The 24,481-nt window shown below is 39.0% G+C and overlaps 1 protein-coding gene across 1 annotated transcript; it reads left to right on the top strand.

Annotated features, from left to right (window-relative positions):
* The first annotated feature begins 18,495 nt into the window (after positions 1 to 18,495).
* On the top strand, positions 18,496 to 24,115 carry LOC137713079 (proteasome subunit alpha type-3). Its single transcript, XM_068452330.1, has 10 exons — positions 18,496 to 18,681; positions 18,809 to 18,848; positions 18,958 to 19,041; positions 19,933 to 20,006; positions 20,642 to 20,728; positions 20,811 to 20,895; positions 21,018 to 21,064; positions 21,548 to 21,613; positions 22,010 to 22,100; positions 23,809 to 24,115. Exons 1-10 carry the CDS (start codon positions 18,578 to 18,580, stop codon positions 23,878 to 23,880), a joined length of 750 nt encoding a protein of 249 aa, XP_068308431.1. The 5' UTR covers positions 18,496 to 18,577; the 3' UTR covers positions 23,881 to 24,115.
* The last annotated feature ends 366 nt before the right edge of the window (positions 24,116 to 24,481 follow it).

Below are 24,481 nucleotides of genomic sequence, written 5' to 3'. Positions count from 1 at the left end.
CTATTTGGTCACTACAGTCATTTCGTAACAATTACATTTCCTTTTTTCTTTTCTTTTTTTTCCTTTTGTCACAAATGTCCGTCGGAACCTCTATCATTTTGGTCATGGCGTGGCGTTATACATTAGACCTGACAATTCCTTATACGACCTGTTAATACGACATGATTATTGTCAAACTCTTAACTTCACTCTACAATTTGTCTTTGAATTGAAACTCCTCCATAAAGTTGATTTATCCCTTCAAAATAAAAAATAAAAAAATTTCCTAAGTGGCCATATTTGGCTAAAGATAAGAAAAGTAATCAGGCTCATTTAAAGCCAATTTCTTAACAAAACGTAGAGATAAATGATATAAAATAATAGGAAATAGTGCATTTATCAAGCACATTAGCAAAAAATTTGACATACTTCAACATTAAGGACCACATTGATGTGTGTGATCAATTCCAGAATGACACTGACTAATCTTATAAACTTTAGGGACTAAATGATAGGTTACCCCATTTTAGGGATTGTTTACGATAATAACCTTTATCCATATTACACCTTATCATTGGATATGTGGTTCCACGTGTGCTATTCGAATCAAATTTGTGCATATCCATGGACAGAGGCAGTATTTGATAGTAATCACTCATGAACTTCAATGATGGGTGAATGGGGTTGATCAAAGGTGTGATTGATTCCATGATCGAACCACCTACATATCTTTCGGGAAGTAGAATCACATCATGGGTGTAATTTTATAGAAGAGTGGTGTGATGTGTGCGACATCGTGAACCATCTTTGACAAATATGCCTTGACTAAGCCTTGTAGGAGAGAGGAGTTTTCATGTCTACACATAACGAACAACGTGTAGAGAATGTGTGTTAAATAGATGATTAGAGAGAAATTAAAGAGATCTTATTTGACATAAAAAGATGCATGTGATATACACAAGCTAAGATATTTAGGCATCATAAAGAGATCTAAGTAATTTTAGAAGTGGAGATCATATCATATACATCATAAAGAGATCATAAAGAATGCGTTTGATATGACCCTAGCTCGTAACTTGAATACCCTAGCTCATTACATCATAATATATATGCGATTTATCATAAAAAGATGTATGTGATATACACAAGTAAGGGTATTTATCATGAAAAGTGTTCCCTTATGATATGCTCGATTTAGACATAAAAGATCTTATTACTTTAAGAGATGTATGTGATATATTCTAAGTGCGGCGGCAACTTCGGAAGACATAAAAGTGTGCCGGCAATTCATGTTAAATTATGATATCTTGGAGATTAGGCAACATAATTATAATCGTATGAGAATTGAATATATTATCATAAATTCCCTCCTAGATAGTCTCCCGGTTGAAGAAGGATTACTCTCTCAATTGTTATCTAAAGATAAAATTATTAATTGCCGTATTTGTAACATCCCACATCGCCCAGGGGAGTGGATCATGTAAGTATATTCCCATCTCTACCTAGCACGAGGCCTTTTGGGAGCTCATTGGCTTTGGATTCCGTACAAATTGTCACATCCCAGCCCCGGCCCCCACCACATCCCAAGCTTGAGTCCACTGTAACACGATATTGTCCGCTTTGGGCCCCTACCACACCCTCACAGTTTATTTTCTAGGAACTCACACGAAAACTTCCTAGTCAGTCACCCATCATGGGAATGCTCTAGCGCAAACTCGCTTAACTTCGGAGTTCCTACAGAACCCGAAGCCAGTGAGCTCCCAAAATGCCTCGTGCTAGGTAGAGATGAGAATATACATATAAGGCTTACAAGATCCACTCCCCTAGGCGATGTGGGATGTTACAATTAAATTGTCACATCCCGACCCGGGGTCCACCACATCCCAGGCCTGCTACACCACCGTAGCACGATATTGTCCACTTTGGGCCCCTACCACATCCGCGCGGTTTTGTTTCTGGGAACTCACACGAGAACTTCTTAGTGGGTCACCCATCTTGGGAATGCTCTCGCGCAAACTCGCTTAACTTCGGAGTTCTCACGAAACCCGAAGCCAGTGAGCTCTCAAAAAGCCTCATGCTAGGTAGATATGAGAATATACATATAAGGCTTACAGGATCCACTCCCCTGGGTGATGTGGGATGTTACAATAACCTGACTCTAATACCAAATTGTCACATCCCGGCCCCCGCCCCCACCACATCCTGGGCTCAACTCCATTGTAGCACGATATTGTCCGCTTTGGGCTCCTATCACACCCTCACAGTTTTGTTTCTCTGAACTCACACAAGAACTTCGTAGTGGGTCACCCATCTTGGGAATGCTCTCACGCGAAATCGCTTAACTTTAGAGTTCTTATGGAACCCGAAGCCAGTGAGCTCCCAAAAGGCCTCATGCTAGGTAGAGATGGGAATATACATATAAAGATTACATGATCCACTACCCTGTGCGATGTGGGATGTTACAATATTGTTGTCCACGCCATTTGTCATATAATATGATATTACTAGCATTATTGTAATCAATACTAGTGTGAAAAAAATCTCAGAGTATGCTAAGAATTTCTTGTTTGTATAACTCCTTTCTCAAAAAAAATAGTCCCTCTAAGATTGACATGTCTCATTATTTTGGTCCCTGAAGTATAAAATATATCAATTTCATCACTGAACTTTACCATCGCACATAAATGTCATCCAATTCCATCAATTTTCCAGTTTGTTTGATGACATGACACATGGAACTATTAATTTTAGGCCCTTGACACGTAACCCTTAAGCTTCTTAGACAGAATCAGAGTAACTATATTCGATTAGCTAACTAGTCATAATACATAGTCAAACAACCTCAATCCAACAGGCTAGGCTTAAGTCCATTATAAGTATTACTTGTCTCCTAAGTAAGGAAAATCAAATTCATGTCAAATTAGGAATTCCTTGTGATGCTATTCGGGTTGATGAATGCTCCAATGGCTTTCATGGACCTAAAGAACTAGTATTCCATCCATACTGTGACATGTTCGTGATAGTTTTTATTGATGATATTCTGGTTTACTCCAAGAGTGAGGTCAAGCATGTTAAACACCTGCGCTTGGCCTTAAAGAAGCTAAGGTATAATTAGCTTTAAGCTAAATTCAGCAAATGCCAGGTTGAATCAGGTGTCTTTTTTTTTTTTTTTGGGGCACATCATTTTAGCAAAAGGTATTCTTGGATCTTCGGAAGATAGCTATAATGGAAAATTAGGAGCGCCCACAAAATGTTGTGGAGGTACGAAGTTTCCTTGGTCTTACCGGCTACTATTGGCACTTTGTGAAGGATTTCTTAGCCATAGCTTTACCTTTGACAAAGCTAACCAAGAAAGGAGTTAGGTTTGAATGGGATGATGATTATGAGTAGAGTTTCCAGCAACTGAAGTACTGTCTCACTCATGCCCATTTTCTAGCACTTCCTGCCGACGTCAATAATTTCGAGACCTACAAGGATGCTTCATTGAATGTTCTAGGCTGACCTAAACCTAATATGTAAAGCCCAAGTGATGCGTTATTTTATACGCACACAAACTAAACCCTATTTGTGACAATTGTAGTAATGATCTAAGTAGGGATCGTTCTAACCGGGGATTAACTAGGGGTGCTAATCTAATTTGAATTGACTTTAAAACACAAAAACTAAATGTAAATACTCTTAACAAGACTACTATGACTCAGAATGGCTTTGAAAAACTCAAACTGCCTAAAACAATCAAACTGACTCAAATAGAAACTAGAACTTGATTTAGACGAATTTGAAACTGTTTATGACTCCAAAAGCTTAAAGATACAAAAATAAAACAAATACGAATGATTAAGACTCAACGAAATATGGGGGAAATGTGTTTGGACGATATTAAATTAAATGGACAGAATATAATTAAAGGCAAAATGTAAATATGAATGTGATGAAAATATGGATGATGGAATAGCCAAGGGGTTCTTCTCCACACATGTTACACTTGCATACAATATTGATTCTCAGTTGGTCTTTCGATAAGTTGTGAAACTCAATGCTCCAAGTTAATTAGGTCCGCTTAAATTAACTTTCAGATTTCCCTAAATTCGTTGGATTGAATGGAATACGCATTACAACCAAATTATTCTTAATCAAAGTCCCTAACTATGGAATACGCATGATAGAGACATTCAACCAAGATCATTAAGTTCAATGAAAATTATAAGTGTTGACGAGGCATTCGTTACTATGGAATACGCATGAAACTTATGCCAAGAATTCGTTTAACGTGATTGTTTATAAGCAACCTCCACTACTTGTGAATATAAGTTCATAACGATTAGGTGAAACTCACTTATATTCTAGCATCATATTCATGCATGAAAATTAAGCTTTCAATCTCAATGAACATACATAAATAAGTTATCAATCAAACAGTTAAATGAATTGAATCCACAACTTATGAAATTCCAACCAAACGTAATCAATTCATATTGCAAATATAAACATAGTTTCGAATCACCCCTAGCTAAAGGGGGTTTAGTTCCTCATAACCTTGAAATCAAGGAAACAACTAAACATTCCAACAACTCAAACTTGAATTGTATGAACGTTTAGGCACTCTTCTCTTCCATTACAAAACAAAGAAAATTGAATTCAAACATTGAAATCAAAGAAACACCTAAACATTTCAACAACTCAAACTTGAATTGTATGAACGTTTAGGCACTCTTCTCTTCCTCGTTGTTGTGGCACAAGGTCTAAGGTGAGCTTTGGGGATTATGTGAAGTGTTTTGGAGGGATGGGAAGGGGTTGTATAGTGGCTGAAATGGAGGATAAAAACTGCACAGATTGGAAGGATATGCACGGCAATGGATGTGTATTTGTGTGGTGTGTTGTGTTGTGAATGAGATGAGATGTCCCTAGGTGATGGGAATGCAAGGGTATTTATAGGAGGAGTGGAGATGTATATGGCTGTTTGTTTAAGGTGTTTGTGGCTGCAATGATGAAGAGTTAGAGCTGAAAATGAAAGGGAAAGCTGGAATGTGGAATGGTGCCCACGACAAAGTGTTTTGGTGCATGTGTTGGCTGTTTTATTTGTTGGTTAAAGCTTGTGTTTGCATGTGAATGTTGTTTGTGTGAAGTGTGTGTGAATGCATGTGGATTAAAGAGTGAATGGTGGCTGAAATAATGATGGAAAACAGCTAGGAGAAGTATGGAATGCATGTGAAATGTAAAGGGAAAAGCTGGAAATGGCTAGGAAGGTCACGGCATAGACTTGTTTGTTTGATGATGATGCATGTGATGGGTGGGAACAAAGGGGGAAACATGGCACAAGGGTGCTTGAGTGAATGATTGAATGTGCATGTGGATTAAAGAATGAGTGGTGGTGTAATGATGAAGTGAATGCATGTGTTGATGACTAGGTTAGTGGGTGGAAATCTGAAAATGGCATAAGGGAATGGGAGCTCACGGTTTTGGCTAGTGTTTGAATGTGTAAAGTGTGTGTGAATGCATGTGAAGATGCTAATAAATAATGCATGTAGGGTTAGGAAATAAAATCATAACTTAAAGGGGGATGATTAAAGGGTGTTGAAAGGTTTTGCATGGCTTTGAAGTGATTGTGGATTGGGCTAGAGTTTAAGTACATGAAATGGACCCAAATTGCTCATCCTTGCATGGCAAGGAATGGTGTTTGTGTTAAGCCCATGGCAAGGTGTTATGTGATTGGGTTAGGGCCATTGTTTTGTGTCTTCAAGTGCATACAAGGCCTTCAATTTCATCCAACACTTGGGCTCCAAGTATAAGTTATCCATCCTTAGCCCAATAGTGCTCCAAAACACTCCACAATGCATCCTTTCGTCAAACACGTCTTATTATCCTGAAAACACACAAAAGAAGCATAAAGGACTAAAATAACTAAAGAAACACAACGTAAATGCACGAGAACAAGCAAAGTAAGTCGCCTAAATATGCTCCTATCAAATACCCCCACACTTATCTTTTGCTAGTCCTCGAGCAAAACAAAACAACAAAAGAACACGAAACTAGACAAAACGAACAAAACACCACCTACACCTTCCAACAATCGTCTCACGGATTTCCAATGCACATAACAAGTTAAAAATCATTATTCCCACAGATTTTAGCCATCTCTACACTTAAGTACATTTTTAATCATAGTCACCACATACTAGTTCACAATTAAGCATTTAAAACACATTTCGAATGTAGTAACATGCCTTAGAGAATTTGCTCAAATCCTTACAAGATATACTCTCGTTTTTCACACAGATTTTCTGACTACACACCCTACACTAGGTATATGTGAGAAGATTGATGTAAACATAAAAATGAACACTCACATATATGTATTTCAAAGGAAGCAATTTCTGGAGTTAATAAGCATGTTTAGGTATGATCTCATGAATGGAATGCTACTACTTAGATGCAAGAACCAGTGACACCATATGCTCATATCAATTCCAAACTCCACATTATTGAACACATAACGATCAAGATAGAAGTCAAAGGGGTGTAACGGGGCTAGGGTATTGGCTAATAATGAAAGGTGAAGGATAAACAAACATTCTTAAAGCAATAGTGAGCAAAGTATTTGAATTAGGCACTTAGAATTCCCTTTAGAACGCAAAAATCAACTTTGAACACCCAAGGGAAAGTCACACAAAACTTAGGGCCATATTCAACTTTTTGGACCCTTTCTTCAACCATCAACGCTCGTGAGTTCATTCTTACTTATTTTCACTCTTTTTTTTTTTTTTTTTTTTTTTTTTTTTTTCTTCTTTTTCTTTTGAATCTCGGAACATACATATAAACGTAAGAACAAACTTTTACTCCCCCACACTCATTTTCTTGCATAATGTAACTCAAAAGGAATTCATTTAAGTCATGCTTACTATACTTTAAGAACAAGGGTATAGGAAAGTCCTACTCTAGGCTAGGTAAGGGGTGATGTGGTTAGCAAAGAAAATAGGATAAACGAGGCTCAACGGGGTTAAAACTAATATATACGAAATATGGGAAGTAAGGCTATTTGGCTATGGTGGCAACTACACAACTTCATCTTGATATATGTTATGCAATTCAATGTCATGCTTTGAATGAAACGGATATAAGTTCTAGCATTTAGTTCTATCATGATACAATTGCATTCTAAGTAGTAACCAAGTAAGGAATAATGAGATCATGCAACAACTTTAGAAAACAAAGAATCACAGAAAATAACTCTCCAAAGAAAGTAATGGCTCGAATCTCACAGGGATGTAGCGTTTGTTTGATTCCTTCCTTCAAGCATGTTACAAAAACGAATTTTTCTTTTATGATTGCATGTGAAGTCATACATTATAACCATAACCAAGCATATACCAAGAGTAAATCAAACTTTTTTCTATGTTTATAACTCTTTTTAACCGTCATGCAATTACAAACCAAATCCTTATCATTGTGTTGGAAGGTACCCTAAGACATAAACACACAAAAACGACTCAAAACACTCTTTTTAGGCTTTTCAAAACATTTTTTTTTTTTTCCAAATTTTTATGTGATTTTCGGAGTTATAAAACAAAACACTCTAAAACACTCTAAAACAATTTAAAAACACCTTAAAATAGCAAGGAACAACATTTGAAGTTATGTGGGTGATAAAATCCCACGAATTTGCATTAAATATACTTAGTTACCCCCCACACTTAAATCAAACATTGTCCTCAATGTTTTAAGCATAGATTCACACAAAACATAAGTAAACACACAAACAACAACTAAACATACTAAACATGGCAGAATGTAATTAACAAAGAGAAGAGTTTAGGGACGCAAATCTGGTTATGGAGTGTAAATTCCCTCTTCTCTTTATTGATTGCATTGACGCTTGATCTTGATGATTCCACAGGCTTACTCTCGAACTGGTTTCCGCCCATCATTGATTTTCCTTTATGCTACTGGGCTGGAGGATTCTTTTGGTCTTCCCCGAAGGTCTGAGCTTACCCCTTTTGTCTGTTTCTTTGTTCAATCTTTCCAATTCGTAATGAAAAGGGTTGGAGGATAACTCAGCCTATGTTTGTCTCCACATGCTTCAATGTATCATTTTCACTTGCCTTACTCGCTCCCCTTTGCAGAAGTGGTCCCTTCTCCGGAAGTGTATCAACCGTTGAAGATGACTACTCGAGAGCAACGCTAGGTAAGCAATCAGGAATAGATTCCAGGCAGTTGGCTCCAGAACGGAAGACTGACTCCAAGTGCCGGCTGATTGCTTCTTTTACTTTGCCATGCGAGTAAGAACAAAGACAAAGAAAAAGACAGGGAAAGAGCATGATATGAGATACTTTTGCTTTTGACCTTGATGATATGAGATACCTTTGCTTTTGAAGAAGCGGTGAATGAATCAGCACATGTATTTGTTGTGCTGTTTCCTCCTGGGTCATCTGTACTCCAGACATCTGGTATCATCTTTGGGGAAGAAGAAAGAATTTAGTATTTCGAAAGGCTTTGCTGGGAGTGCACCCTCAGAGGTGAGGGAGAGTTGGGCATTTTCTTCAGGTTTCCCCTGCCATAAAAGACGAAGGTCGACATATATAGAGATAATAGCAAGTGGTGGTACTTTTTACCTTTGTCGACAAACGTTTTGATCCCGCAACTCCGGCTTTTTGAAATAGTGGCGCCTCTTCGATTTTTGAATACGCCTCTTCGATTTCTGAGCAGGCGCCCCTTCGATTTCTGAGCGACACGTGGTAGTGCAGATGCGGTTCCTTTTGACAAAGCTGCACGCGTCTTCTGAAAAGCAGAGAAAGCGTCGCCGAACTTTGCGCTTGTCGGCTAAAGATGTGTAGTTGTGATGATGGCCTCCACGTGTTGTCTGAAAAGAAGAAATCTTTTGACAAAGTTGAACGCGCCTTCTGAAAAGCCGAGAAAGCGTCGCCTAAATTACGCCGGAAATTCCGGCTTTTTGAATTGGTGGACGCGTCGCCTTGGCTTTTTTATTGAGCTATCGATCACCACAACAAACACACTCTGAAGATTTCCCATTCTTGAAAATCGACTCCGGCCCTTTGAAATTTAACTCCATCCCTTCTCTTTGAACACTTTTGAAAAATGGCAAACTCATCGAACCTTAGCTTGGAATTGAGCCTTAGCAGTGATACGGGCGCGCCGCGTCAAGGTAACGTATGACGCCCTTCTTTCTTTTCTTCTAACGGTCCTCTCACAGGTGAAGACTCCGTGATGCAGGATGCCACAACAGCTACAATAGTAGCTAGGAACCTCCTCACTCCAAAAGATAGTAGGCTGCTGTCAGGACGGTCCGATGAGTTGGCCGTTCAAGAGTCCCTCGCACTTAGTGTTCAGTGTGCGAGTTCTGTGTCCAACATGGGCCAACGTCTGCTTGCCCGCTCCCGTCAGGTGGAATCATTGATGGCAGAGGTGGAAAGTCTCAAGCAGGAGATCCAGCAGCTTAAGTACGAGAATAGAAGTTTACATGTGCTTGCAAATAACTATTCGGCGGGCATGAAGAGGAAGCTTGATGAGCTGCAAGAATCTGAAGGTCGGATTCAAAGTGACCGTCAAAAGCTTGCTACTTATCTCCAGAGGCACCTTTTTCCTGGGTCATCCAGCGCTTGGCCAAGTATTGAGGCCTGGAATGCTCTAGCTCCGATGCCTTCTGCTCCGATGTCTTCTGCCCCTATGCCTCCCGCTTCTATGCCTCCCGCTTCTATGCCTTCTGCTTCGACGCCTCGTAGTGGGGGGCTTCAAGTAAACGCCATTTGTGAAGGCTCCATCTTTCTTTGTTTAGCAGTGCCTATCAATAAATCAAACATTTTCTAAATGTTACAATCATAGACTCACACAATTAATAAACAAACAACAATAAATAAACAACCTAACAAGGCAGAAACGAAATAGCAACAAAGAGAAGAGTTTTTTTTTTTTTTTTTTTTTTTTTTTTTTTTAGGAATCTGGAATTGGAGTGCTTTCTAAGTCTTCCTTTGTTGAATGCATGGGTTGCCTCCCAAGTAGCGCTTGCTTTTACGTCTTGCAGTCGGACGGTACCTCCGTTTAAGCTTGACTAGGTTCCACGGCATGGAGGGGTACCTCCTCCACGACATGCTCCTCAAACATCTCGTAATAGGGCTTCAATCGATGCCCATTCACTTTGAATTCTTGCTGCGTCCTTGAACTTTTGATTTGCACTGCACCATGAGGGAAAACATTAGTGACAATAAAAGGACCAACCCATTTGGAACGCAACTTACCCGGAAACAACCGAAGGCGAGAATTGAACAACAACACTTTCTGCCCAATAGAGAACGTCTTGGCACGAATCATCTTGTCATGAAATGCCTTTGTTTTCTCCTTGTAAATCCGGGCATTCTCATATGCTTCATTTCGGATTTCATCAAGCTCACATAATTGAAGCTTCCTATGTAAACCTGCGGCATCAAGGTCCATATTGAACGTTTTGACGGCCCAATGTGCACGATGCTCTAGTTCGACGGGAAGATGGCATGGCTTCCCATAGATGAGCCGAAAAGGTGACATCCCAATGGGGGTTTTGTAGGCAGTGCGATACACCCACAATGCATCGTTTAAGCGCAAACTCCAATCCTTCCTTGTAGGCCCCACGGTCTTCTCAAGAATCTGCTTGATTTCCCTATTCGAAACCTCGGCTTGCCCGCTCGTTTGAGGATGATAAGGTGTGGCCACCTTATGTGTGACATTGTATTTCTTGAGCAACGCCTCGATGGTTCGATTACAAAAATGGGAACCTCCATCACTGATTAGCACTCGTGGCATTCCAAACCTTGCAAAAATGTTAGTTTTCACAAAATCTGCAACCACTCGAGAATCATTAGTTCGGGTGGCTTTTGCTTCCACCCATTTCGACACATAATCCACAGCAAGCAATATATAAATAAACCCATGTGACGAAGGAAAGGGACCCATAAAATCAATACCCCAAACATCAAAGATTTCAACACTAAAAATGGGGGTTTGCGGCATTTGCTGTTTAGGACCAATATTGCCCGTTCTTTGGCATCTATCACAAGACATGCAAAATGTTCTAGCATCCCTAAAGATGGTAGGCCAATAGAAACCACATTCTAACACCTTAAGTGCTGTTCTTTGAGTGCCAAAGTGTCCCCCACAAGCATAAGTGTGACAAAAGGTTAGAATAGCATTAAACTCATAATCGTGCACACACCTACGTATAACTTGGTCAGGGCAATATTTCCACAAATACGGGTCATCCCACACATAAAACCGTGCCTCTTTCTTCAATTTATCACATTGGTGTTTAAGTAATTCACTAGGAACATGTTTAGACACTAAATAATTCACCAAATCAGCATACCAGGGTTCACTTACCTTGACGGACATCAGTTGCTCATCTGGGAATGTCTCTATGATAGGCACGGCATCCTCTTCATGCACCATACGGCTCAAGTGGTCAGCCACCACGTTTTCACTTCCTTTCTTGTCCCGGATTTCGATATCGAATTCTTGGAGAAGAAGCATCCATCGGATAAGCCTCAGCTTTGCTTCCTTTTTCGTGAGCAAGTACCTCAAAGCTGCATGATCAGAATAAACGATTACTTTAGTTCCAATTAAATATGAACGGAATTTATCTAAAGCAAAAACCACAGCTAGAAGTTCTTTTTCCGTCGTGGAGTAGTTCAATTGGGCATCATTGAGAGTCCGAGAGGCATAGTATATGACATGCGGCCGCTTGTCTCTTCTTTGTCCTAGAACAGCTCTTAATGCATAGTCGGATGCATCGCACATGAGCTCGAACGGAAGGCTCCAATCTGGAGGTACAATAATGGGGGCCGAGACTAGCTTCTCCTTGAGTTGGTTAAATGTCGAATTACACTCTTCATCAAACTTGAATGGCACATCTTTTTGAAGCAATCGGCAAAGAGGGTTGGACATCTTGGAGAAGTCCTTGATAAAACGCCTATAGAACCCTGCATGGCCAAGAAACGAACGTACCTCTCTAACCGAAGTAGGAGAGGGTAAGTGATGTACAAGGTCTATTTTCGATTTATCTACTTCAATTCCTTTTTCTGAAACAATATGTCCTAAAACTATACCTTGTTTCACCATAAAGTGACATTTCTCCCAATTCAAGACAAGGTTAGTTTCAACACATCGTTTCAAAATTAAGGTCAGATTATCCAAGCAATTATCAAATGAACTCCCAAATACACTGAAATCATCCATGAAAACCTCAATGATCTTTTCAACAAAATCGGAAAATATACTTACCATACACCTTTGGAAAGTGGCCGGTGCGTTGCATAAGCCAAATGGCATGCGACGATAAGCAAATGTTCCAAAGGGACATGTGAATGTGGTCTTCTCTTGATCATCCGGGGCTATCACAATTTGGTTATATCCAGAGTATCCATCAAGAAAACAGTAAAAAGCATGACCGGCTAACCTTTCGAGCATCTGGTCGATGAATGGCAAAGGAAAGTGATCTTTCCTAGTCATGGCATTTAGCTTCCGGTAATCGATACATACTCGCCAACCTGTTTGAATGCGGGTTGGCACAAGCTCATTCTCAGCATTCTTCACCACTGTCACTCCAAACTTCTTTGGAACACATTGCACCGGTGACACCCAACGACTATCAGAAATCGGATAAATCACTCCACAATCAAGAAGTTTGATAATCTCCTTTTTCACAACTTCCATCATTGGAGGGTTGAGACGGCGCTGAGCCTCTCGAGTTGGTTTAGCCCTCTCCTCAAGAAGTATACGGTGCATGCATGTGGTAGGGCTTATTCCTTTAATGTCGGCCAAAGTCCACCCTATGGCCGTTTTGTGCTCTCGCAGCACCCTCACAAGCTTCTCCTCCTCCATTGCCGTGAGACTTGATGAAATGATGACGGGCAATGTTTCGCCTTTTCCCAAAAACACATACTTCAAATGGTCCGGCAACGGCTTAAGTTCAAGCGATGGTGCCTGAACAACAGAAGGTAGCATCTTAGTGGAAACTGAATTTGAAAGTGAGAGTGGAACCTTACCATATTGTTGTGGCAATGACTCAAGGGCTGCCACAACCTCAATTATTTCTTCACTAGAACCCATTGCAAAGAATTCCTCCTCCTTGCCGTGGCCTTGCATTGGCCCAAATCCTTCATTTTTGCGCTCTATGGCCTTAGTGATGGTTGTTTCCAGGGCGTCTTCGTTCAATTCTTCAAGGTATACCTGCGCCAAAGAATCGATAACATCAATGGAAAAACAAGAATGGTCATCAACGGGATATCTCATAGTTTCAGAAATATTAAAATCAATCACTTCCCCATCGAATTCCATTGTCAAGGTGCCTTTGTATACATCAATCTTCGTTCGGGCCGTCTTCATGAATGGCCTACCAAGGAGAATCGGTAAAGATGTAGAATGGGCTGAATCCTCCATGTCTAGGATGTAGAAATCAGCCGGAAAAATTAAATGGTTCACCTGCACAAGCACATCTTCCAAAACTCCTTTTGGATACGCGTTAGAACGATCGGCCAATTGTATAATTACACCATCTTGTTTTAATTCACCCAAATTCATAGATGCATAAATAGAATAAGGCATGACATTTATGGATGCACCTAAATCAAGCATGGCATGTTCAAAACGATTATGTCCAATCACACAAGGAATCGTGAAACTACCGGGGTCTTTGCACTTGGTAGGCAGTTTACGTTGCAAAACAGCGTACACATTCTCGCTTACCTTCACTACCTCTTTGTTTGCCCTTCTTCTCTTTGTATTGCATAGGTCCTTGAGGAATTTAGAATACTTTGGAACCTGTTTGATTGCATCGAGAAGCGGTATGTTCACTTGCACCTTCCGGAATGTTTCAAGAATGTCCTTCTCGCTTTCTTCCTTTTTTTCTTGCATGAACCTGCTAGGAAAAGGTACATTGGGCAGATTAGGACGTTAAGTACATGAATTTGAACTTAAATTACCTGATTTGGCCGAGTTAGGGTGATCTGCCTCAGGTTGTGTCGTCTCGTCATCTACTTTCTGGGCAGATTTGGGATTGTTTGGCTCGGTCCCAACTTCTTTTCCACCCCTTAGGGTGATGGCTTTGGCGGATTCGAATCCTCCCTTTGGATTGACTGTGGTTGAGCTAGGAAGCTTTCCTTGCTCTCTAATCTGTCCAAGGAACTCAGAAATCTGCCCTATTTGTTTCTTCATATCCATCATCTCCTTCTCGTTATTTGCTATCCGGTTGTTTTGATTTTGCAATCCCTGCGAAATAGAGGTTAGTAATTGCATAGCTTGATCACTTTCCAAGGACGTACCTGAATGAGATGATGCCGAAGGTTGTTGGGGTTGTTGGGGTTGTTGGGGTGCATACGGCTTGGAATAAAAACCAAGGGGGTTTGGCCTAAATCCTCCTTGTTGGGCAGCTTGTTGTGGCTCCCTCCATTTGAAGTTTGGATGGTCCCTCCATCCGACATTGTAAGTGTTCGAGTATGGGTTGTTTTGATTTTGTCCTTGGAAACCAATTGCATTGGCAGATTCCCACCCATCATTCTCGATTAGTTGAGGGCACTTGTCGGATGGATGCCCTTGAATTGAGCACACGCCACAAACTTGGTGTTCTTGTGCTTTTGGACCAATCACAACCTGAGAAACAAGAGAAGTAAGATTAGCAAGTTGTGATTGAATTTCAGAAATAGCATTCACCTCATTTACACTTTGTTGCCGTGGGGCTTCCCTTTGGCCCACTCCTTCATATTGTTGAGCGTTGAGCGCTCGGTTGGCTATGAGAATCTTGGCATCCCTTGGTGTTTTGTCCACCAATGCTCCTCCCGCTGATGCATCAAGCATTTGACGTTCGATAGGAAGGAGGCCCTCATAGAAATATTGAAGGAGAAGTTCCTCCTTCATTTGATGTTGAGGACATGAAGCTACAAGGCCCTTGAAGCGCTCATAATAAGCCGGGAATGTCTCACCATGATTCTGTTGAATACCACTAATTTTCTTCCGTAGGAGAATCACTCTCGAAGTAGGGAAGAATTTCTCCAAGAAAGCACGCTTCATACTCTCCCACGAAGTCACAGTTCCCGGGGCTAGTTCGTAGAGCCAATCTTTGGCCTTGTCCATAAGTGAAAATGGAAAGGCCTTCATCTTCAATATACTCCCATCCACATTGACGGGGGTCATGCTCGAACAAACCACCTCGAACTCCTTCAAGTGTTTGTTGGGGTCTTCCATAGACAAGCCATGGAACTTCGGAATATGGTGTAACAAACTGGATTTGAGTTCAAATTCATCGGTCTTGCCTTGGGCAGCCGCGGGGTATTGAATGCAAAGAGGGGCTGCATTGGCCAAACCTGAGGCAGAAAGCTCTTTAATGGTTCGATTGTCCACGGCCATGGTTGGTACTTCCTCTTTAACCCAATCCGTGGCTTCCTCTTCTACTTCAGGTTCGGGACTAGGAGGATTAGACTCTTGCAATTTCTTGTTCCTTCTCAAAGTCCTCTCGAAATCACCGTCAAAGTCGGAGATATGCTCACGAACAGGTTGTGAGCTACGGGTCATAAACTAGTACCTACACACAAAAGTAAACAAGATAAGTAACCAACTTAATAGACTTGGCACAAATAAGAAAAGAAGTTGCCACACACGGCACAAAAACACATACACACGGTGCAAAAAAAAATTAAAACAAAACAGAAACTAAACAATTTAAACAAGACTCAAGACAAGGGATTAGCAACTTTGCCAATCCCCGGCAACGGCGCCAAAATTTGATGCGTTATTTTATACGCACACAAACTAAACCCTATTTGTGACAATTGTAGTAATGATGTAAGTAGGGATCGTTCTAACCGGGGATTAACTAGGGGTGCTAATCTAATTTGAATTGACTTTAAAACACAAAAACTAAATGTAAATACTCTTAACAAGACTACTATGACTCAGAATGGCTTTGAAAAACTCAAACTGCCTAAAATAATCAAACTGACTCAAATAGAAACTAGAACTTGATTTAGACGAATTTGAAACTGTTTATGACTCCAAAAGCTTAAAGATACAAAAATAAAACAAATACGAATGATTAAGACTCAACGAAATATGGGGGAAATGTGTTTGGACGATATTAAATTAAATGGACAGAATATAATTAAAGGCAAAATGTAAATATGAATGTGATGAAAATATGGATGATGGAATAGCCAAGGGGTTCTTCTCCACACATGTTACACTTGCATACAATATTGATTCTTAGTTGGTCTTTCGATAAGTTGTGAAACTCAATGCTCCAAGTTAATTAGGTCCGCTTAAATTAACTTTCAGATTTCCCTAAATTCGTTGGATTGAATGGAATACGCATTACAACCAAATTATTCTTAATCAAAGTCCCTAACTATGGAATACGCATGATAGAGACATTCAACCAAGATCATTAAGTTCAATGAAAATTATAAGTGTTGACGAGGCATTCGTTACTATGGAATACGCATGAAACTTATGCCAAGAATTCGTTTAACGTGATTGTTTATAAGCAACCTCCACTACTTGTGAATATAAGTTCATAATGATTAGGTGAAACTCACTTATATTCTAGCGTCATATTCATGCATGAAAATTAAGCTTGCAATCTCAATGAACATACATAAATAAGTTATCAATCAAACAGTTAAATGAATTGAATCCACAACTTATGAAATTCCAACCAAACGTAATCAATTCATATTGCAAATATAAACATAGTTTCGAATCACCCCCTAGCTAAAGGGGGTTTAGTTCCTCATAACCTTGAAATCAAAGAAACAACTAAACATTCCAACAACTCAAACTTGAATTGTATGAACGTTTAGGCACTCTTCTCTTCCATTACAAAACAAAGAAAATTGAATTCAAACATTGAAATCAAAGAAACACCTAAACATTCCAACAACTCAAACTTGAATTGTATGAACGTTTAGGCACTCTTCTCTTCCTCGTTGTTGTGGCACAAGGTCTAAGGTGAGCTTTGGGGATTATGTGAAGTGTTTTGGAGGGATGGGAAGGGGTTGTATAGTGGCTGAAATGGAGGATAAAAACTGCACAGATTGGAAGGATATGCACGACAATGGATGTGTATTTGTGTGGTGTGTTGTGTTGTGAATGAGATGAGATGTCCCTAGGTGATGGGAATGCAAGGGTATTTATAGGAGGAGTGGAGATGTATATGGCTGTTTGTTTAAGGTGTTTGTGGCTGCAATGATGAAAAGTTAGAGCTGAAAATGAAAGGGAAAGCTGGAATGTGGAATGGTGCCCACGGCAAAGTGTTTTGGTGCATGTGTTGGCTGTTTTGTTTGTTGGTTAAAGCTTGTGTTTGCATGTGAATGTTGTTTGTGTGAAGTGTGTGTGAATGCATGTGGATTAAAGAGTGAATGGTGGCTGAAATAATGATGGAAAACAGCTAGGAGAAGTATGGAATGCATGTGAAATGTAAAGGGAAAAGCTGGAAATGGCTAGGAAGGTCACGGCATAGACTTGTTTGTTTGATGATGATGCATGTGATGGGTGGGAACAAAGGGGGAAACATGGCACAAGGGTGCTTGAGTGAATGATTGAATGTGCATGTGGATTAAAGAATGAGTGGTGGTGTAATGATGAAGTGAATGCATGTGTTGATGACTAGGTTAGTGGGTGGAAATCTGAAAATGGCATAAGGGAATGGGAGCTCACGGTTTTGGCTAGTGTTTGAATGTGTAAAGTGTGTGTGAATGCATGTGAAGATGCTAATAAATAATGCATGTAGGGTTAGGAAATAAAATCATAACTTAAAGGGGGATGATTAAAGGGTGTTGAAAGGTTTTGCATGGCTTTGAAGTGATTGTGGATTGGGCTAGAGTTTAAGTACATGAAATGGACCCAAATTGCTCATCCTTGCATGACAAGGAATAGTGTTTGTGTTAAGCCCATGGCAAGGTGTTATGTGATTGGGTTAGGGCCATTGTTTTGTGTCTTCAAGTGCATACAAGGCCTTCAATTTCATCCAACACTTGGGCTCCAAGTATAAGCTATCCATCCTTAGCCCAATAGTGCTCCAAAACACTCCACAATGCATCATTTCGTCAAACACGTCTTATTATCCTGAAAACACACAAAAGAAGCATAAAGGACTAAAATAACTAAAGAAATACAACGTAAATGCACGAGAACAAGCAAAGTAAGTCGCCTAAATATGCTCCTATCACCAAGCACCTTTCATTTAAAAAATGAGCCGTATAAAGCCCGGTCCTATGGTTTTCCATACTCTTTTTGTTTTGTTTTTGTTCTGGTTTTGATTAGCAAATTGCTAAAGTGTAGAGTGTATTTATTTGGGAAAGTGTTATTGACACTTCAAAAATCTTATTCTACACTCCTTACAAGTGTATTTTTCTTTCTAAATATAGAAAGTTTGAAGTGTAAAATAAGAATTTTGGAGTAACAATAATAATTCTTTATATATATATATATATATATATATATATTTTTTTTTTTTTTTTCTTTCTTTCTTGAGAGGTAAGCCAATGTCTCTTTATTTGTAGCTGTTTGCTTCTCTCAGTCGAACACTTACAAACAACAATAAACAGCAGAAAAAAGGAAGAAGAAGATGAGCAGCATCGGAACAGGTTACGATCTCTCCGTCACCACATTCTCCCCCGACGGCCGCGTCTTCCAGATCGAGTACGCCGCCAAAGCCGTCGACAACTCCGGGTACCTACCTTTCCTCTCCAAACCCTATATTCTTCCCCGCGGCAATCCAAATTCTCAATCTCCAGCCTTTTTCGCCATCTGATTTGGGGTTTAAGGGGTTTGTAATTGTAAATTTTTCGTGTTGCAGGACTGTCATTGGGATCAAATGTAAGGACGGCGTTGTTATGGTAAACCCATTTTTCTTATAAATTTTTTGAAATTCTTGCTCTCATACGCTCGGATACTTAAACTTAGGGTTTTTTTTCTTTATTTAAATTGATTTATTCTGAATTTCAGGGTGTGGAAAAGCTCATAGCGTCGAAGATGATGCTGCCCGGTTCTAATAGAAGGATTCATTCAGTTCATCGCCACTCCGGGATGGTATTTACTTGGATTCTTTGTAGAGTTTAATACCCAGTTCTACTAAATGCTCAGGGAGCTCACTTATGGTTAATTTGTTAACTTTTTGTTTTTAACATATCTATTACTGCTAATTAAGGAGGTCAGGATTTTGTTGTGGTCATGATTAGTTTGAATGTTCGATTATATTTTCCATGGACACCTATAATGTTGGGGAAATTCCATATTCTTCATAAGAAATTTGAAATATCAACTGAGTCATAAGGGGAATGGAGGGTGTGAGGAAGGAGTGTTTCTCTTGCGGCTTAAAAATATGAGAGATCTATCTCTTAAACTTAAAGCAATCCTGGTGTTCAAAGAGTGTGATTTATTTTCACAAATTTACAGGCCCTTTTTTCTTCAACCAAACAGGAGTTAGTCACACCTGAATATCTCTGACTTACCCTCCATATAACGTATATACTCCTATGCTCATCATTGGGATTGTATTTGAAAATGAGTAGCAAATTGCTGCTTATTTTCAAATGCCATTGGGAACGGAAAAGTCACAAGTTGGTTTGAATCTGCAAGACTGGGCTAGCCTGAATCTTGTATCATTCGTGCATTTCCTTTAAGATTTCCTTATTAGGCTTTTGTCAAACTAGTGATATGTTATTCTAAACAGCTTGTGAATTAGTTGTAAGTTGATGCATCTTTAATTCCTTAGCTCATGGGCGGATATGTTGGGATATTCAAAGAATGTATGATATACACAGATTTTCATATATTTTGTGCCAGATCTAGATTTTTTGACATCCTATGAGATTCGTCTGATAATTTTGGTTGCTTAACTGTATCCTATCAATCTTACCATCAGAGAACTGACTTTCAAAATTAGCTTGTGATGCATTTTGTGATATTTACCGATTACAGGCAGTGGCAGGATTAGCTGCAGATGGTAGGCAAATTGTTGCTAGGACCAAGTCTGAAGCCACCAACTATGAAAGGTTTGCCTTTTCCTTTGGATTTCAAGTATAAAACAAACAAGAAAACATTGAAGGGTTTTGTTCTGTAGAACATCTGAACATTTTCTCTCTCCCTCTCTCTCACTCGTGGAATTTTGTTAATCTATCCTCCCTTGGTATCCTTACATTTTCTCTTTCAGTTTGTCACACTAGTATAATTTGAAAGCACAGGTCTGTTTGGCTGGATTTGTGTTTAAATATCAACTTAAAGTTGGTCTAATCAATCTGAGTATATATATTCCCACTTTGGCTTTTCATAAAATGAGTCAATAGAAAGGCCCAAAATCCCTCACTTAGTGGCTATTATCTGTTTTGCATTACACTTGTATTTTCAGAAGTCAGTACTTGTTTATTGTTGTTTGGCGCCTGTTAATAATGGACATTAAGAGGTCAATTTTGTTAGTATCCACTTGAGTTATCTAGACAGTTTGGTTGGTGAACAAGTTCTGTAAATTTTGCATTGTAATTTTATGCTTGTGCATAATTGTAAAAAAATATAGTCTCTTCCTTTTTTAGAATATTACCATTTGCTATTTCATGATTGGCTCGTAATTATACATGATTGGTCTGTGTACCTTTAGTTTATTATGTTCTTATTTTTATGATTCTTCCTGCAGTGTGTATGGTGAACAGATTCCTGTTAAGGAACTTGCTGAACGTGTTGCTAGTTATGTGCATTTGTGCACACTATATTGGTGGCTCAGGTTTGTTGAGAACTGACTTTTCATGTTGTCATTTCAAAGGTTCTTTTCATCCCTTCTGATTATCTGTGAAAGTTATTTGCAGACCTTTTGGATGTGGGATAATCCTTGGTGGTTATGACAGAGATGGGCCACAATTGTACATGGTTGAACCTTCTGGTGTTTCTTATGTGAGTTTACTTTTGTATCTGGTTGTCATTGCTATAAGAATATTGTTTATCCTTGAACATTTTAATTTATTGTTTTAATTAATTATATTTTGTATTAATCTTTGCTTTTGCATATCATCTAGAGGTATTTTGGTGCTGCAATTGGAAAGGGCAGGCAGGCTGCCAAGACGTAAGTTGAGAGTTTGCTTTCTAAATTTTTCTGACAGGATTTTGCAGCATTATAAACTTTTTTTGCTTTGTGTGAAAATCTTCCTATTAATTTGCGTTCAATTTGGTCCATCTTGGTCACTCTGAAAGCTTGTGATTAGAATAGAGTAAGAACTTGGGTGGAAGAGAATTTAGGTTTATGGAACATTTTGCTTTGATAAATGTTGAAAAGAGAATATAGAATGTATATAAACCCCGAATCAAACAAAAATTGAACTACCAAACTGTGAGCCTTAAATCAAATAGTCAAAGACCAAACCAAAATCAATCTACCAGGCTGTATACAGCCCATACTAACAACAAGGATTCTTGAGCATGTGTCTTTTACATTTTAACAATGACATTAATGTCAAATATTTTCTTATTTTAATTTTTTTTTATTATATTTTATTGTGCTGAGAAATTTGAATGTTGATACTTATATATCTATGTCATGTGATGACAGAGAGATTGAAAAGTTGAAGCTTTCGGAGTTGACTTGTCGGCAAGGAGTTATTGAAGTAGCCAAGATGTGAGTGACATACACCATGAATACTTTTCTATCTGGCATGTTTTAATTTGATGATGATGACATCTAGCTATGGACTTTTTCTGCATGAAGTTATTTTGTTACAAGGTCTTTAAATAATGGTTTGTTTCTCAACCATTACATCAGATGTGGTTGATAAACAATGTAACCTGTTCAAGACAAACGGCTCTCTTTTTTACGATTTTCTCTTAAAATTCAGCATACCTAAGTTTTGTCATTGATGGGAAACTTCCATTCTTTTCTGTACATGGAGATAACAAGAATGGTTCGTCCTTGGTAATATTTGTCATTTAAGTCGAATCATGTCACTACGAACAAGATAGAGGTCTACAAGCTATTTTTCCCCCTTTAACTTAAATATTTAATGATGCACAACAGCATTTATGGAATTCACGATGAGGCAAAGGACAAGGAATTTGAGTTAGAAATGAGCTGGGTCTGTGATGAATCAAACCGTCTGCATCAGAAGGTATCTGAATTTCTTTCTGAGTTCAAGGAACTTGCAAATTTCAAACTAATTGACGATGTGGCTTTTATTTTATTTGCCACATTTGCTTCTCATACCTATTTTTGACATTTTGTGTTTTCAGAAGTTTTTTTGTTTTGATTCTTTTTTGTTTCATTTTCTTTTTCTCCTTTTAATTGTTTGTTACGCACCATTCTTTGTGAATTCTGAGCATGAGTCCGTAGCTTTTCTTAAGGATCCACCGATCAGTTGAGTGGCCCATTGACTCCATGACCAATGACCTATATCTCAGTTGGAGGATGTAGAATTGTACATTTCAATTGTGGGTCTTGCAAATGTTAATGTTTGGAACAAAAATTGGGAATATTTTTGGAGCCTGAGCTGATTCTCCTTATGTGTATGTCAATTTCCATCTAGATTTATTTATGCAAAATAATTTCATTGTGATCTAAGACTGTTAATTTGAATCAATGTTTTTAAAAACCTGCCCCAAGGCATGCCTCGGCAGCTTTGGAGGTGGGGCGGGGGTGAAAACGCCTCTAGCCAGTGGGAATAGGCAAAAACTTGCCTGGACGTGGTCAAGGTGCGCCTTAGGGCGTTTTGGGCATTTTTATTTTATTTTATAGAAGTTCTTCCCAGTCTTCTTCATTCGACACTCAAGTGCTCGACAGCCTCACATTCTTCTTCTCTGTGAAACACTGAAACCCTCCCTTCTCTTCTCGCGACACCACCAACCAAGCAGCACCATTGCCACCCATCGAAGAGGGAAAGTGAGAGTGAGGGTGTACCAAGGGAAATAGAGTGGGTGGGGGATGCATGTGGACCATATTAGTGTTGTAAAATGAGTGGATATTAACGAAGGAAAGAGAGTGTTTGTGGAGCATATTTGGATGAATGGATTTTTATTTTATTTTATTATTATTTATATTTTATGTTTTTGAGTTAAACTTGTTAATGACTTGTGCAGTTTTGAATGACAAAGGATGTTTGTTTTACAAAGTATTATATATATATATATATATATATATGTATGTATGTATGTATGTATGTATATGTAATTTAGGTCCCATGAGGCTTCACCTCACGCCTCAAGGCTTTCGCATAGTCGCTATCCGTGGAACGCCTCTCCTATGTCTTGGCCTTTTAAAACATTGATTTGAATACAATCTTTTTTTGAGTGCTGCTATTTGTTCTACATATATTGACCACCTTGCTGGCCACCTTTCTAATGGAGGTGGTTAGGACCGACATTGGTGGGACCCACGTACCTCCGTTTGGTGGTAAGAAAAATATGGTAAAGGAAAGCATTATGCTTCTCATTTTGAAGGCTTAGTTTCTGTTTTTAGTCCCTTTCCTCGTTAAAACGCAAGTCATCTCAACCAGTAAAGGATTTAGAGTTTGTGGTGTTTGATGTGCGGTCATATTCATTTGTGCGTGATTCCTAGCTAGAAGTGCCTACTGATTCACCGAACTTGTGCACTATATACTCCCACATTTATTATTTTACTCAAATTGGATGATTTAGCACGGAAGGTTCTGATGCATTTAAATGAACAATTTTCCAACGCTCCTCTGTTTCTGTTAGCTACTTCATAGTGATATATTTTTTTTCGCCTTCATTGTATTTGTTATGTGTTCCCCTGCCGGTAGTTATATTTGAAAGCCTGTGTTGCCATCCTGCAGATTGATGATTTTTTTATTGGTTGTTCAGGTTCCGGATGAGCTTCTAGAGGAAGCAAAGGCAGCGGCTAAAGCAGCATTGGAAGAAATGGATGCAGATTAAGAAGCTGATGAAATAATGTGTTAGTATTCTGAAACCCTACTAGAAGAACGTCAACTGAAGATGGATGGATTTTCATTAGCCAATTTGAGCTGCTGAAGTATTTCTTGTACGTTAAAATGTTCAATTTACCGAAGACGCGGTGCAAACCGCATCTGTATAATGTTTGAGAAACAGAGTTTCACTTACATTATTATGCACTCTCTCCTTTTTAACTGCTGAAGTAATTCTGTTTTTTTCACTTGTGAGTTTGCTATAACTTTTATTTTCATTTGAGTGTGTTCTTTGATGGAGTTCAATTTTTGTTTCTAAACATATTATCGGGTTTTTCCGTAAACGAATGGATTTTTTTTTTTTTTTTTTGGTTTTTATTTTGGCACTTTTTGGCACGAACCATAACATGAAAATAGTGTTGGGAATGAAATGCAAGCCTTTATACGACTTGCTCGGTTGCTCCCCCGCTGCCTGCCCTCTCCAACTCCCCTTCTCCCCATTTCATTTCAAACTCTTAGACGCTACTCAAGTTCAGAGCTACTTGCAGACCTAACCAATCAAATTACGTAGACAGGAATTTATAAAAACTAATTTCTCACGTCTCTTTGTA

Source organism: Pyrus communis, chromosome 13, assembly GCF_963583255.1.
Source record: "Pyrus communis chromosome 13, drPyrComm1.1, whole genome shotgun sequence".
In the NCBI taxonomy this organism is placed as follows: domain Eukaryota; kingdom Viridiplantae; phylum Streptophyta; class Magnoliopsida; order Rosales; family Rosaceae; genus Pyrus; species Pyrus communis.
The sequence above is the reverse complement of the archived record's forward strand: the minus strand, read 5'-3'. Positions and strand labels throughout refer to the sequence as shown.

Bases quoted from the DNA above. Each gene is read 5' to 3' on its own strand.
- LOC137713079 (XM_068452330.1), top strand. From the start codon at position 18,578: ATGAGCAGCATCGGAACAGGTTACGATCTCTCCGTCACCACATTCTCC. The intron at 19,042-19,932 runs GTATTTACTTGG...TACCGATTACAG, and splicing joins TTCATCGCCACTCCGGGATG to GCAGTGGCAGGATTAGCTGC. The intron at 22,101-23,808 runs GTATCTGAATTT...TTGGTTGTTCAG, and splicing joins CAAACCGTCTGCATCAGAAG to GTTCCGGATGAGCTTCTAGA.